Here is a 14715-nt window from a genome sequence, read left to right as displayed (position 1 = left end):
CTTCTTTCTAACTTATTGAGCCCACCAAGAGAATTATGCCAACTTTCAAACTGAAAAACATCCATTCCTCAACTTTCCTGAAATGCCATAAACAGATCTTTTGTAGCTAAATAACAGTATCATCCGTGCACGTTATCAACTCGTTTTTTTTTTTCTGTAGCCATGTGACATACCGGAGGAAAAGAGCTTAGCAAACTGTCCGTGACTGCTCCTCTCATGCGCCCGCCGTGTCTTCTTGTGCCTGTGACTTTATAGACGCGGAAATGAGCCTTCCTTTGGCAGCGCGCCTCGTCGTATGGGCGGAGGTCGGAGGGCGGTTGAGGATGCGTCTGAGGAGGAGGCGGAATCCCAAAATGACTTCAATGGAAAGTCAGCGGACTGAATGAAGAATGAGATGCCAACTAAGCAGATGTCAGAAGCTCCTTGACGATACTGCCTCTTGAAAATGGAGGTTAACCTTTTGCTTTTTGGGGTTTCTAGTTCACCTTTGCAACAAAATATACACTGCCTGGCTAAAGAAAAGTCACACACTGGTTTATTTGGCCGCCATTAGCTTTGAATTCAAATCCACATTTAGGTAGACAGAGATCTGTGGAACACATTCAAAAGGTCCTCCTCATGGGGTGAAGGTATCAATCTGACATGTCATTTTGGAATATGCCCATGTCACAAAAAAATAATACATCTAACTTTCATGCTTAGTTCAATCAAATTAGTCTCTTTAAGGGGCCAGGTAGTGTAAATTTTTTTCTGCCATTTCCAGTAGATAACTCTTGTTTCAGAGCACTTTTCTTGACACAAATGGAATGGATTAGCTCAATATCAACCCAAAGGGAGTTATTTGGTGGCATCACTGCTGTGTGGTTTAACTGTTTTTATTTACACCATTTTGTGCCGCACTGAATGACTGATAATGCAACATTCTGTACACAATAGGTGCCGCTAATTACCGTGCTAACCTGCCAGCAGAGCCAATACTGTATCTCACCGATGGATAGGATGTCACCATGTGTAAATGTAGAACTACTACAGCTACGGTTGTCTTCTTGCCTGTGACTGCTGTCGACGTATTATATTGGAAATGCAGATGTCATGTCGTCTACACTCATTCTGCTTTTTGTATCCTAAATAGTACTTAGTTATGAGATTTTTGTATAACTATTTCTTACTTTTACGTGTAAAAGGTTATCAAAGGTTTAGGGTCACATCCTTGTACAACTTGCTGCATTTTGGGATAATTGTCAGCAAATCAAATAAAATGCCATATAAAATGTGTTCCTGCTAATCATAATCACCCTTTGACTGTCCAATACAGTTATGTAACCAATGGATGTTTACATTGCACAATTTCTTTCTACTAATTGTTGAACCACCTGCACACACAAAAAATAAAACGCTATAAAAAACAGACCGTTTTGTCCTTTTAATGTTTGAGTGGAGATCAAATTGAAACAGTTCAACGGGGTTCAAAGTTTGCTGTAGTGCATCAGATGAATACAAGGCCACAAGGAAGTGAACTAACAGCAAGTACATTGTGCGGTCACAGCACAGAAAATTCTCTATGCAGCCATACTGACCACTCCAGTAACCACGTTAAAGCCTTATTCTAATTCCCATTTCACATTCTTTCCCCAGAAACCAGGAAAAGGTTTATCCAATGTACACAACTCAATCTACAAACAGTGCATCTCAATAACCTGATCAACTATTATTGCTTTTTTCCCTCCCCACATTCCACAGTTATTAAAAGAGCTATTGTTACATTCAGTAGAGCGAGTGCACTAATTAACTCATTCACTGCCATTGACGACTATAGACGTCAAAAATTCATGTGAATTATTTCATTTTTTATGAAAACCTATATTTTTTTACTGTACATTGTTGTACATTAATAACAGATATAAAATTATCATGCGATTAGTTACGATTAAACTCCCCTTATTTTATTTTTATTTTTTTAATTAGGCCCGTCAGGCAATTACATTTTTAAATTGTAATTAATCACATGACTTTACTAGTTAACTTACGATTAATCACAAATTTTATATCTGTTCCAAATTTAAAATATATTTCTTTTCTCTAGGTTTTCATACTCTTGTTAGCAAAAGTGGATTTTTTTTTTTTAACTAATAGAAATAGTTAAAATTAATTGTTGACGTCTATAGCCGTCAATGGCAGTAAATGAGTTAAAATTAAATATTCACTTCAAATCAAGAGAAAGAGCTAATGTGGAGGAAGGCAGCACTGGCTTAAAACCAAACCCTGGCAGCAACATTTTTCTATAATGCTGCTAAAATCAAGCTCCAGTGACAAAAATGAAAATATGCCACTGTTGATTAGTCCTAAAAGTTTAAGTAAGCTTCAAAGAATAAACTTTTAAAAAATAAAATAAAATAAAACTATTTCCCTTATCACAGCTTTGGTTTTTACTTAAACAGCAACCTAGTATTGTTCACCATTTAATGGTCCTGAAATTGACATCATTTCACTTTTTTCCACATTTTTTAAAATGAAATAATTTTATTTTCCTCTAAATTACACATACAACATCCCATCCCAGTTTTTTATTTTTCATAAATTTGCTAAAATTTCTAAAACATTTTTTCCCATATTGTCATTATGGGGTGTTGTATGTAGAATTTCCAAGAAAAATGAATTACAACAGCTACAACATAACAAAATGTGGAAAAAGTGACGCGCTGTGAATACTTCCCGGGTCCACTAGTGTGCATGTCTGTAGTATTTGTTACATGGAAGTGGTCCCTCACATCCAATCGGCAAGTCAATGCAGTGTTATTTTGAAGCTCCTCACCATATGGACATGAGCAAACGTGGATGTTAAGCATACAAACGGCGCGCCGCATCCCATGATATGGTCTGATACGAGTGTGTCTGAGGCAACAGGATTCCACACGTCATGTGGAGCGAGGAGCAAAGAAAATGCTTTTCGGGTTCAACGAGCTCAACGTTCAAAGTTCCGTTGTTATGGGGAGAGAGATGGTGCGAGGTGAAGGAAAGAAGTGGGGGTTCCTCACAGCAGCATCTTGACTCCTCCCTGTGGAGACTGTCCACCTTGAGAGACACCTCGCGGTGGCGCTGGTCCAAACTCTAACCGCTTCACTAAACTGCAAGACAAGCACGAAGACTTGAAAAAAACAACAATCATGAAAACTAGTGTTGGCGCCGTCAAAAAACAACACGCACACAAAAAAAAAAACTGGTGAATCCTTTGTGCCGAGCCACGAGTATGTGGCCTATTGATTAATGTTTCCCAAAACCACCCCAAAAATATTTTTGAGGATGCTGCATGCTAAATTAGCGAGCTAGCTGGGGTTTGTTTCTGTGAGAGCAAACTAGAGATAAGACCGGTGCCGGTTATTAGTAGGCAAGGAGGCCAATAACCGATTTTTGGAGCCGATACTCATTTTCAGTTAAAAGGGGGAAAAAATATATGAAATGTTTTTAAAAATACAAATGCTAATCTTTGTTGTCTTAAAGCATGTTTATTTTAAAAAAAAATCTGACTTTTAAACAAAAAAAATATCTTAGACAAAAAAAAATCATTTTAAAGTTTTAACAAAATATTCAGGGAGCTCCAAAGGTTATCAGTACGTCTTAAAAAGTTAAATAGAACCTTAAACAAGTAAATACCTTAGCTCTCTATAGTTTTCTACAGTAAATACTCATTTCAAAATTTAAAAAAAAAGCTGAAATCTTAAACTTTGACATTTCAGAAGGTTCCCAGGGTTAGCAGCATCTCTTATAAAGTTAACTGAAATTTTTAATTAAAAGTTCCCTGAGATTAAAATGGTTTTAGATTTTTTATCTGCCTTCAGATTAAAAACAAAAAACAAAACAAAAAGGCCGATACTGATATTCGTCATAATGCCCAATAGCAGCGCCGATAATGGGCCATGCCGAGGTCTATCCCTAGAGCAAATTAAACATCCGTCACACATTTGTTACCATAACTACTACTAATCTATTTTCTTTTGGCAGTTGACAAATACTTTTGGTGCATAACCGCCCCCGTTCTTTAGTATGTTGCATCCGTCACAAGGATTTCATAGTTACAGCACCAAAAGGTACAATAACTGACCAGGATTCTACCTTTGGCCGCAATGCGACATGGGATTTTAGTTAAGGTAAGCCATTTTCAACTAAAGAGAAAAACTGAAGTCATGCTGGGATGTGCGCGGCTTTACCATTGTTACGATATACTGTATATACATACGGTGCATTGTACTCAACCATATTTATAATGTCATATGGGTTAAATTGTGAAAACTTGTGGCCAAAATGTAGCGATCAAAATATTTATGTATAATAATTGGTTGTATACAGATGAATTTGCTGCTTGCTTAAAAAAACTAAAAAAAACGCATGTTAAATAGCAATATTAGGAAAAAAAATGAATACAAATCACAATAAAGCATGGTTCAATAGTTACGAACTCCTCTCACCTGTCATACTGTGGGGGGGGGCTCATGCTGCTGGCTTGGATGCCGGCGCCCCCATCGAGACCACATGGACTCGCAGGGGCGGGGGCCAACGCAGGTCGGGGGCCCGACGTGTCATACACAAAGTCTCGACACGAGGCAAGCTTGGATTCCAGATTCTGACAATCCGCAAAGCACATGGACATCTTACACATAAATCACAAACTTTATGATTAAAAACACAAAACAATAGCGAGACCCCCCCAAAAAATCTCCTACCCCAACTTTTCTCAGCAGCTCCCCAACGATGTTCAGTGCAGATATTCTTGCAGATGTTGTGAGAGGAGTGCCTGTTAGACCGTCACCTGACACACAAACAAAAAATTGTGGAATACATTTTTTTTGTTGCATATCATTTACTCATTCACTGCCATTGATGGCTATAGACGTCAAAAATTCATTTTGACTATTTCTATTAGTTTAACATTTTTCCCACTTTTGTTAACAAGAGTATGAAAAACTGGAATTTTTCTTATTGTATTAAAACAGATATAAAATTTGTGATTAATCGTGAGTTAACTGGTGAAGTCATGCGATTAATTACGATTAAAAATGGTAATCGCCTGACGCCCTTAATTTTTAATAATTTTTTCAAAAAAAAAAAAAAGATTATTAAAAACTGGGGGGAAATTATTATTATTATTATTATATATTATTTTATTTTTTAAAGAAAAGATTATTAAAAATTAGGGGTGTCGGGCGATATATTTTTTTTAATCGTAATTAACTCTTTTACTGCCAAAGACGTTAAATGACGTTCTGCAAAAACCTACGGAGGAGCGCCAAAGACATTAAAAGACGTCCACCCATTTTTTATTTTTTGAAACGGGTGGAGTAAAGCCTTGCCCAGCTGTGGTGAAAGTTTCAAGCAGGTCTAGTGAGCCTAATGACTATTTTTGGCCCCTAGATGGCAGCAATGACTCTCTTTTGACAAGATTGGGTAGGCGTCAGTAGAAGACGTGAGGCGGAGCTGGAGGGGACAATGGCTGGGGAAGGGAAGAAAACATGGCGACCGGTTAAGCAGCTCACGGTTGAGCAGTTTTTTTCAAAGACGAAAAGTATCGACCAACGCTAAAGAGCACATTGATGATCATCATCGATGATGATGATGGTGGTGACTCCGAGGTTGGAAGCATTGACACGGCAGCAGAAGACGTGAGGCGGAGCTAGATGGCTGAAGAAGCAAACAATGGCGACCGGTTGCAAGCAGCTCACACTTGGGAATTTTTTTCAAAGATGAAAGGCATCGACCAACGCTAAAGAGCACATTGATGACGACGACGATGATCATCATCGATGATGATGATGGTGACTCCGACGTTGACGCTGAAGTTGCAAGCGTTGACACGGCGGCTATGACGACGTTATAAAAGGTTCACCGGCTAGCGATGCTAACACCGGAAAACACGGAGCACAACCGAGCACGCTCAGGCGGACGTTCAATCGGACGACGAAGAGTGCCCCGAGTCCAATGCATATTCATCGGAGGAGTGGGTACAGTCTGCTACTTGCTATTCCCCGGAAAAAAAGTCCGTCAAGAAAGTGTAACGTCTGCACGTGAAAGGAGCCATCGCAAGTGAAACTAATCTGTTGTGCAAATCCTGCTGCGTCTCCTTGCACGCATGGGAGCGTTACAAAAAGAAAAACTGTATTTGAAACATCCACATAATTGTAAATAGTACCACAGTTGCACACATTTGTAAATAGTTTGCGAAACTGTTTTGTCAAATTGTTACACTGTTGAATGGAAATAAACGTATTTTGCAATCTAAAAACACTTTTTCATTGTTGGTGGTAGTGTTTTACAGAAGAAAAGCACTATTTAGGTGTTTGTGGCATCATTCATGGACAAAAAGAAGTGTACAATTCACTAGAGTGCATGAAATAACATGGTTTCACAAAAAGCTTGTTTTCTCCGTTTTTTGGTTTCAAAATAGAGCATTTCGGTGAAACTAACCATTTTCTATTGTTGATTACTGAAGAACGGAATAAGGTAGAAACAAACTTTTTTTTCTGATGAAAGCTGAGAGTCCAATCTTTCATTTGGTAGTATGTGTGTTTCCATAGTCCAAACACAACATTTTCTGTGGACCTTGAAAGATCAGTCAAAATGCTTAAATCGGCTGGCACTGGCGACATCCCGTTTCTGAAAACGTCTGGCAGTCAAAGAGTTAATCACATGACTTCACTAGATAACTCACAATTAATCACAAATTCTATATCTGTTCTAAATGTACAAAAAAAAGGTCTAGGTTTTCATACTCTTGTTAACAAAAGTGGAAAAAAATGTTAAACTAATAGAAATTGTTCAAATGAATTTATGACGTCTATAGTCGTCAATGGCAGTGAATGAGTTCCTCATTGGGGAAAAGAAAGCCAAGTATCTCTATTCACCTCGCCGGATGCTGGATGCAGGGGGTGTGGAAAAGGACGTGGGTGGCTTAGACGGGGTAACGGGGGCCGAGGGGTCTGCTCGATCCAGGTCTTTGCCCATGCTGCTGGATGGTCGCCTTTCCTTCTGACGCACCGCCAGCTCCTGGCGAAGATCTGCCGCGTACACGGCAAACAAAGGAGACTTAGACTCCCACAAATGCAGAATTTGTCAAAAACTGTAGGAGATTGCGCAAGAGCGTCTGAAACAATACTTGTTTCGCTTTGTCTTGGGCTTTACTTGTGATGTCATGGCAAGTGTTTACCTCTTGCTTCATCTTTGAGCCTCTGAACGGACTCAAGCAGGTTCTCCTTCTCGTCCAGCTCGCTCTCAAGAAAAGCATTCCTCTCGATGACGTGGTTCATCCTCTGCTCAAAGTCCTCCAGAGACATGATGGTAGCCCTGGATAAGAACCCGGATGATTATAGTGGGTCTGTTTTTACAGCCTTGAGATTTAGGTGCTGACCTTTTGGTCCTCTCAAGGTCATCGTTGGACTGTTCGAGCTCTCTGATATATTTCTGCAGGTGATCTTTGACTGCTGTTGTCTCTGCCAGAGTTTCCTCCAGGTTGGAGATGTGCTTGAAATTATCAGTGTGCTGACTCTCGAATTTCTCCTGTAAAATATTTGAGAGCTGTTTTGTGACATCCCAGCTGGTAAAAAACAGGATATAATGAGTTTGTGATGGGGTTTTTGTTTGTTTGTTTGTGTGTATTGTTTATCCTCTATGAAACAGGAAGTTAGTATAACAAATAGATTGACAATCAAATATATATTACTTTTTTTCTATTTTTTATTAACAGTTCAGCCTTTTCGTTTTGAGGTCGATTTCAGTTACGACGACATTATTTCACAATAATAAGAAAGATTTGGGAAAGGTTGCAAAGTAGAGGCGCACATATCCAATAGGGGTGTGCTCAAAAAAATCGATTCTCATAAGAATCGCGATTCTCATTTAGTATGATTCAGAATCGATTCTAAATGTCCCAAAATCGATTTTATTTAAATTATACTGTCTTGCCTTTGTCTGTGTGTGCCTTTAATTGGAGCGCTATTCATGTTGTACCCGGTTTGGCCACTGAGGGGCAGTGTGGTTCGCGATCTAATACACTGTTAAGTTGTAGCCACATTAGAGAAAAGAAGGAAATAGTCACGATCAAGTTATTCCAAAAAAGCTGTTTTTTTGCAGTGTGGAGTGATAAAAAGTGGCGCGAGTGGCACGCTAATTAGCATTAGCGAGTCAGACTGGAGTAGATCATTACAATTCCTTGCACATCTAGAGATTGAAGCAAAAATCATCGTCAATCAAATCATTTTGAATTAAAAAAATCATTCTTAATCGAATAATTGATTCTGGATCGAATCGTAGACCCAAAAATCGGAATCGAATTGTGAGATGTTCAAAGATTCCCACCCCTAATATCCAGTTTCACTCAGCAATCAAACCTTAATGTTTTCCAGTTCCACACGAAGTCGGTTGTTGTCTTGTAGCAGCTCCTTGTTCCGAGCTTCACAGTGCTTTAACTCAGTTTCCAGCTCTGCTTCATAATCTCGACTCATCTGCTGAAACTCCTGTAGCTCCTCCTGAGCTTCATCTGCCCTAAAGACAGCAAAACGTTTCCAAAATAATAAGATCAACATGCATCGGTAGTTTATTTTGTCGTGTTTTTGTATGATATTACCTCTGCTGGTCTCCGTTAGCCTTCTCTTTCCAGAAACCCAGCTCCTCTTGTAGGCTCGCAAAGTTGCGTGTTGTCTCGCCCATGTTTGCTCGGGTTTATAGGAGCCGAGCTAAAAATAATAATAATAATAATAATAAAACGCGCATGCCACAACATGCTGAACGTTTTTGTCTCACAACACCGCCACTGCAGTTCGGCTAACACATAGAAATCGAGGAATCTGCATTCCATTTGCAAGAGTAGACCATTATTAACACACAAAACAATCGCATAAACGCGGCGAAATATTGATTCGTTTTTGGAAGAGAAAACGATTGTTTAATTTGAAAGTAAACATTATGGCTTAGCAAGCTTAGCCGGCTTAGCAATTAAGATACACTAGCAGGCTATCCCACGCACAAGTTAAACGGATGTTTTAGTTAGACTCACCTGCATGCAAGGGAAATGTTCAAATGTTTTAGGTTAATATTTATAATAATGGCTAAAAGTTATCTTACACTTTTTGAGTAATGTGCGTGGCCCGAACAAACTTTAGCACTCACCGCCAGATCTAAACTACAAAGCCGTTCCACCAATCAATTACAACCCAAGCTTGAATTCCCGAGATGCTATTGGTCTAGACCAATGACGACATTAAAAGATTAGCCAATCAACCCAATCATTTTTTTAGATATCTGTAGTGGGTGGGTTCTCGCGTTTCCTGACGTAAACGCTCCAATGGAGTGAGAAAAATGACCACTAGGGAGAGCCTTGGCTGGTTGAGGACTGAAAACGTGCAGTTCTTGCCGCCATCTTGAACCGGGAGTCCCCTAAGGAGGACCAAAACTGCCAAAATTCAAAATAAATAAATAGCTAAATAAATAAATAAATGACCAAAAGTGAAAAAAAAAAGGATATATAAATATATAATTCGGAAATTAAATTTAAAAAATAATATACATGGAAATAAAAACAACAACTATATATGCGTGTATATATATATACATACATACATAAATACATTTGTATTTAAACTTTAAATTATATTTTATATATTCGTTGTTATTTTCACTTGTATTTATTTATTTATTTTGAAATTTGGCATTTTGGTTCTCAATGGTCCGGCCAACTGTTACATTGCCTTTTTGTTTTGCGCCAGTAAATTAATCATAACTGTCGAATTATTTATCCAATTTGACACGAATTGGTTTGCTTCAAACATCAGACATACAGTCCATGATACCAGACACGTTTGCATTGTCATTGCATTGCATGAGGTAATCGTCACTGTGTTTCTGCGGGGGGAGCTTAAATATGAGACACAATATGATACAACCACTATTTTATGTTGTTATTATTGATCACATCCACATTTCTGAACATTTGACTGCACCACATTTCAAAACTAAAACCACTACAGCACTCGTCACAATAGGTAGAGTGCCATTTGAAATCGGAAATTAAAACGTGTTTATTTAAGTATTCTTTTCTTTTTTTCATTTATTTATTTATATAATACACTATTAAAAGTTTGTATTTATATTCATGGTACTTTATCTAAAAAATGTAAGGCTTTGGATATTACATATATTATAGATAAATAATATAAAATGCAATGCAGTAGGCTAAATAGTTTCTGTATTAATATATATTTCGTAATATTAATATTGTTTCTGCATGTATGTCTCATGAATCTAACTGTTGTGTGTTTTTCAACTTACTATTGTCTTAAAAGTAAACATTTATGAATGAAGAAACATTTGTAAAGCACATTGTATTGTATTAGTCACATCTGACATTTTCATTTTTAATCCTAACCCTGAACCACTAGAAAATTGTTTAAGCATTCACTGACTTATGATTTATTTTTCTTTGTTTCTTAATACGGGACCACAGTGGAACTCCCGGCTCAAGATGGTGGCCACTCAGCGCCTCTTCAATTCTCTCTCCTAGTCCAGGGTCCATCTAGTGTTATATAATAAGATATCTATGGGTTACAGTATTATTGTATGAGATTAACAAGTACGCATGACTTGTATTGTAAGCAGGCTGTTATTCTACAGTTATACAGTAAATAAAAACAAAAAAATAAATTAAATTAAAAAAACATTAAAACTACTTTATGCAGCAATAATGAACAGTTAGAATCCCTCTTTCAAGGCTTATGGAGTAAAATAAACATGTGTGAGGCTGAATCATATTTCCTTGAATACTGTATTTGGAAATGAAAATGCCATTATAGTGAATAGCAGTTTTAATTGTGTGTCGTTTATGAACTAGCCATTTCATTCATGTCATTTCCATAATTCCATTACTGTCGCAAGCTATTTACATGCACATATTGTTAGTGAAATTTTACATGCTCTAAGAAATGCATCATTTTAACACCCCATCCAGACTAGTTACAAAGCCAGTGAACTATCAATTTTCCATTTGTGTCGCATATCATTGAATACAGTACTTTATAGATAAAAACAGAAAGAAAGAAAGAAAGAAAGATAGATCACTGAAATGAAAAAAGGCAAGTAGTGGAATAGGCTCTTAGATATAAAATAAATACACTACTTAACCAGTTACAGTAAAGTTAGTTACAGAAACATTGCTCACATTCACAAATGTTAGGAAAACATTATACAATACACTTGAGAAAAGCAATGTTTTTATTAAATGTAAGTATTTAAAAACAATCATAGACCTATCTTGACTTCATCACACACATCTAGAATTAAAAAAAAAAACAATCGAGAAAGACTGCACACAAACAGTATACAAGACACTTGAAGACCAATTTTGTGTTGTACAACAGTTGTGTTCTTACAGTAAATAACACTTGAGTGCAGTGCCTTAAAAAACAACAACTAAGAAACCTGTGAAAACTGAACAACTTTATGCATGTGCCAGCATGTTGTTTAGCTAATGATAAGCATTTCAAGGCTGTTATTACACAGCAAGGCCAGAGCCAAGCTTCAAATCCCAAACCTCGGTTGATGTGTGGCAGAATGTAGTACAGTAAATTCATGTAACATCTAAGAGTTTAAAAGAATACTGAATGAATTATTTTCAATGTATTACATTGCAAACCACCAGCCAAGAGCAGGTCAGTTGTTGTTCACACTTGGGAGGACTTTGTTATGATGTGACTTCCTTTGCTTTATTGCGTGGACATGCCTTCTTAGAATCCAACACATCTGTCTTCACCTGGCCCAGAGTTCGCAGGAGGCACATGGTATCAAAGCCCTCATCAGCAGCTTCTTGCAGCAACTCAAGCACCTGTTAATTAGACATGTGAAACAAATAAGTTAAATTCCCTACTAAATTGTTGTTCCGAAGTGACTCACCTGCAGGCACTTGAAGGATTTCAGTTCACTTAGGTTTTCCTGCAGAAAGAGCAGATAGATGCTGAGGTCATTGTAGAAGGGCGTGATGACCCCCAAAGCACCAAAGCCTGGCAGCATCTCATAAGGCCGGAGGAAGCTGGAACTCTGACGCGCAGGTCCGACAGCGGCGTACACCACCAGTGGGGTGAGCAGCACATACACCCCGAGGTTGATGAAGCTGAGTAGTCTGAAGACCCCCACTGCCACAAGCTTACACTGGACGGCAGAGGAAACCCTGCTGTCATTGGTCAGCACCCCTGTACGCAGGTCGCAAGGAAACTCATCGGTAAGGGAGGCCAGTCGGATGTAGTAGCCCAGGTAGAGGCAGGCCAGCAGTAGGATGAGCAGAGTCAAGGCCCGACATGCCAAGTATATGACCACCAGGCGGTGAGAGAAGCGCTTGGTCTTTAGATACTGCTCAACTAAAGGGTATTTGAAGCAACCCTCAGCCAGCTCCAGAGCACTGCTGCGGAGAAGATCACACTAAATACCACATTTCAACAAGGTAATCAGAATCAGTTATAAGATGAAATAAGAAAAGAAAAGGAAAATAAATACATTTCACATGCAAAAAAATCAATTGTACAAATACTTCATTGCGAAGATAGAAATATTGGGTTGTTTACCTCTGTGAGTCCTGAGAAACATCCTTATCCTTAGCATCCAAGGATGCCAAATTCTTTGCCAGTTTAATGGCACGATTATAAAAGCGGTCCAGCTCCTCCATTATGAAACTGAGATCAGAGGAGAGATGCGGGGCTGCAGTGAAGCGCCAGAAAAGGGCAGGGATGTACACAAGGATTGCCAGTGAGAGCAGGATATATGGAAAGAACTACACAAAAAGAGAGAGAACGCATATGCAACTTTTCAGGGTTCATGATGGGAAAATGCTGGATTTCATCAAGTGGATGTTACCATGCGCAGTTTTTTGTACCATCACAGTAATGATTGATTGACATATTTGAAAAACTGTGTCCATATACAGTATTGTATGTCGAATAATTATCATCAAGGTGCATCAATGATGACTCCCCCAGCTAGTGAATGGAGTGTAGATGGCATGTACTGTACTTTGTGAAGCCATAGTGGTGAACCGTCATCTTGTTGTTGTACTGCTGCCCAGCAAAAGGAATCCACATACGCTGCCTGTCTCCAGGAGAAGTTAGTGGGAGCAAAGCAGCTGATTTGTGTACCTGAAAGACAAGTTATTAAATTAATTCTCTTTAATAGTGCAATAACTTTTTGAAGGCAAAATTATTTATATAACTCTGTACTGGCTCGCAGTAGTATTTTGCTTTGTTTAGCAATGAAAACACCAAACTTGAGTATGGAGGGAGAACAAAAAGAGATTATTTTAGGTGCAGATGACCCAGAAAGTAAACTACCAGCAATCAGTTGGTGTGAATGCGAGTGTTCATGGTTGTCTTTCTCTATAAGTAGCTGGTATCTCACTGAGTGGCGAATGCTTGCAAATGAATATGTCTTTGTGACAAGTAAAAACTGTCTGCGAACATCTTTGCAACCTTTGTTCACAAGCATTTGATACCAGCAAGTGTCAGCCTTGTGAGTGGGCAGGCCCCTGCGACCATGAACTGGAAAAGCAATATGCAAGATTGATGGATGGATGTATAAATCAAAAGTAGCCACACTATTTGCTGAGACCTTGGTTTATGTAACACAAAATGAAATTGCCCTCCAGTCTCAAACCTACAGGAAAAATATATATATATCAGAACTTCAACCCTTTTACAAACAAAAATATGGTGACTCAGTATTATTTGAAGTGTTCAATTGTTGTTCCTGGTCACACTGCCATGACTTCTGGGCACACAGAGGTGTGTTGGGTCTCTAAAATGCAACATTGCCTCACCTGACTTGACCATTACAATTATGGAGTTGGAAATTTAAGATTGACAGGTAAAAGGATAACGAGCCAGACCCTTGATTCACAAATTCATTAGGAAGTGTGGCAGCGGCACATTATATATAATGTGAATAAAACAGCAAGGTGACGCTGTTGATATCGCTGATTATGTTCTAAACTGCTCCTTTTGTCAATGTATATTGGGCAGTGGGCATGATAAGAAGATTATGGCTGGACAGAGTGGATATGCTGCAGCCGAAACGTGCATGCGGTCCTGCTACTGTCTGGGCGTGATTTAAGTGAAAGGGTGGAGCCCTACGTCATACACCATTTTATTCAAATATAAAGGAAAGCGGTGATTTGTACTGATAATACTGAATGCATTTTGTTTGAGATAATACATATTTATTTTAATTATAACTAAAGAAGAAATTTGTATTCCCGTTTCTTTCAGAGGGGCTTACCCACGGACACCTCCTGAGCAAAAGCGAGCGATATGAGAAACAAAGGTAGTCCCACGGCCAGGAACGTCACTATTTTGTCCACGGCCAGCTCCAGTCGCATTCCTTTGTACTTTGCCTCCGTGGGGTCCTTCAACAAAAAGTCCGAAAAAACGTATTCTGTTGCTACGTGGGCAATCGCCATGGCGCACGGAGACGGAGACGATAATAAATGGATGGGGGGAAAAGTCGCTTTATTCTAAATAGATTATTTCATTAAGCGAAATAAGGCAAAATAGAAACACAAACAGAAGTCTGAGCCGCTATTGTTCATGCATCTCCTCCATTCACCGGTGGGATGACGGTTGAACCTGCTGTCCCGTTATTATAGCACCCTCAAAGAAGACACCAGGGAGCGCTAGTGGCCAGGCTAGTTACAGCATC

At 38.7% G+C, this 14715-nt stretch overlaps 3 protein-coding genes across 9 annotated transcripts in view; 1 reads left to right on the top strand and 2 right to left on the bottom strand.

The window, feature by feature from the left end:
- myh11a (myosin, heavy chain 11a, smooth muscle) overlaps nt 1–1408 on the top strand; it is a 28865-nt gene extending 27457 nt beyond the window's left edge. For all 6 annotated transcript variants that reach the window (XM_077569976.1, XM_077569978.1, XM_077569977.1 and 3 more), the window contains one exon: nt 256–1408. In XM_077569976.1, coding sequence (XP_077426102.1) covers nt 256–382 — 127 coding nt within the window. In that variant the 3' untranslated portion in view covers nt 383–1408. The remainder of the gene's footprint in view (nt 1–255) is intronic.
- LOC144054734 (nuclear distribution protein nudE homolog 1-like) lies at nt 1400–9178 on the bottom strand. 2 transcript variants are annotated; one of them, XM_077569982.1, is made up of 9 exons: nt 9041–9178; nt 8612–8720; nt 8376–8529; nt 7397–7545; nt 7196–7332; nt 6894–7046; nt 4719–4804; nt 4464–4618; nt 1400–3125 (listed from the first exon to the last, which is right to left on the bottom strand). In XM_077569982.1, the coding sequence occupies exons 2-9, from the start codon at nt 8692–8694 to the stop codon at nt 3032–3034; spliced, it is 1011 nt and encodes a 336-aa protein (XP_077426108.1). In that variant the 5' UTR covers nt 8695–8720; nt 9041–9178; the 3' UTR covers nt 1400–3031. The 2 variants fall into 2 exon arrangements, with proteins under 2 accessions (XP_077426108.1, XP_077426109.1); XM_077569983.1 differs by having other exon boundaries at nt 3023–3145.
- A 1694-nt stretch (nt 9179–10872) lies between these two features.
- Nucleotides 10873–14647, bottom strand: LOC144054747 (pannexin-1-like). The gene is made up of 5 exons (XM_077570015.1): nt 14296–14647; nt 13039–13160; nt 12594–12799; nt 11929–12433; nt 10873–11860 (listed from the first exon to the last, which is right to left on the bottom strand). Exons 1-5 carry the CDS (start codon nt 14474–14476, stop codon nt 11720–11722), a joined length of 1155 nt encoding a protein of 384 aa, XP_077426141.1. The 5' UTR covers nt 14477–14647; the 3' UTR covers nt 10873–11719.
- Between the last annotated feature and the right edge of the window lie 68 nt (nt 14648–14715).

Source organism: Vanacampus margaritifer, chromosome 7 (genome assembly GCF_051991255.1).
Source record: "Vanacampus margaritifer isolate UIUO_Vmar chromosome 7, RoL_Vmar_1.0, whole genome shotgun sequence".
Classification (NCBI taxonomy): domain Eukaryota; kingdom Metazoa; phylum Chordata; class Actinopteri; order Syngnathiformes; family Syngnathidae; genus Vanacampus; species Vanacampus margaritifer.
Note: the sequence above shows the minus strand (reverse complement) of the source record. Positions and strands in the feature narration are given on the sequence as shown.

Bases quoted from the DNA above. Each gene is read 5' to 3' on its own strand.
- LOC144054747 (XM_077570015.1), bottom strand. From the start codon at position 14,476: ATGGCGATTGCCCACGTAGCAACAGAATACGTTTTTTCGGACTTTTTG. The intron at 13,161-14,295 runs GTAAGCCCCTCT...CTTGTCTTTCAG, and splicing joins TGCTCAGGAGGTGTCCGTGG to GTACACAAATCAGCTGCTTT. The intron at 11,861-11,928 runs GTGAGTCACTTC...TCTAATTAACAG, and splicing joins AATCCTTCAAGTGCCTGCAG to GTGCTTGAGTTGCTGCAAGA.
- LOC144054734 (XM_077569982.1), bottom strand. From the start codon at position 8,694: ATGGGCGAGACAACACGCAACTTTGCGAGCCTACAAGAGGAGCTGGGT. The intron at 8,530-8,611 runs GTAATATCATAC...TGCTGTCTTTAG, and splicing joins GCTAACGGAGACCAGCAGAG to GGCAGATGAAGCTCAGGAGG. The intron at 7,047-7,195 runs GTAAACACTTGC...TGTACGCGGCAG, and splicing joins GCTCAAAGATGAAGCAAGAG to ATCTTCGCCAGGAGCTGGCG.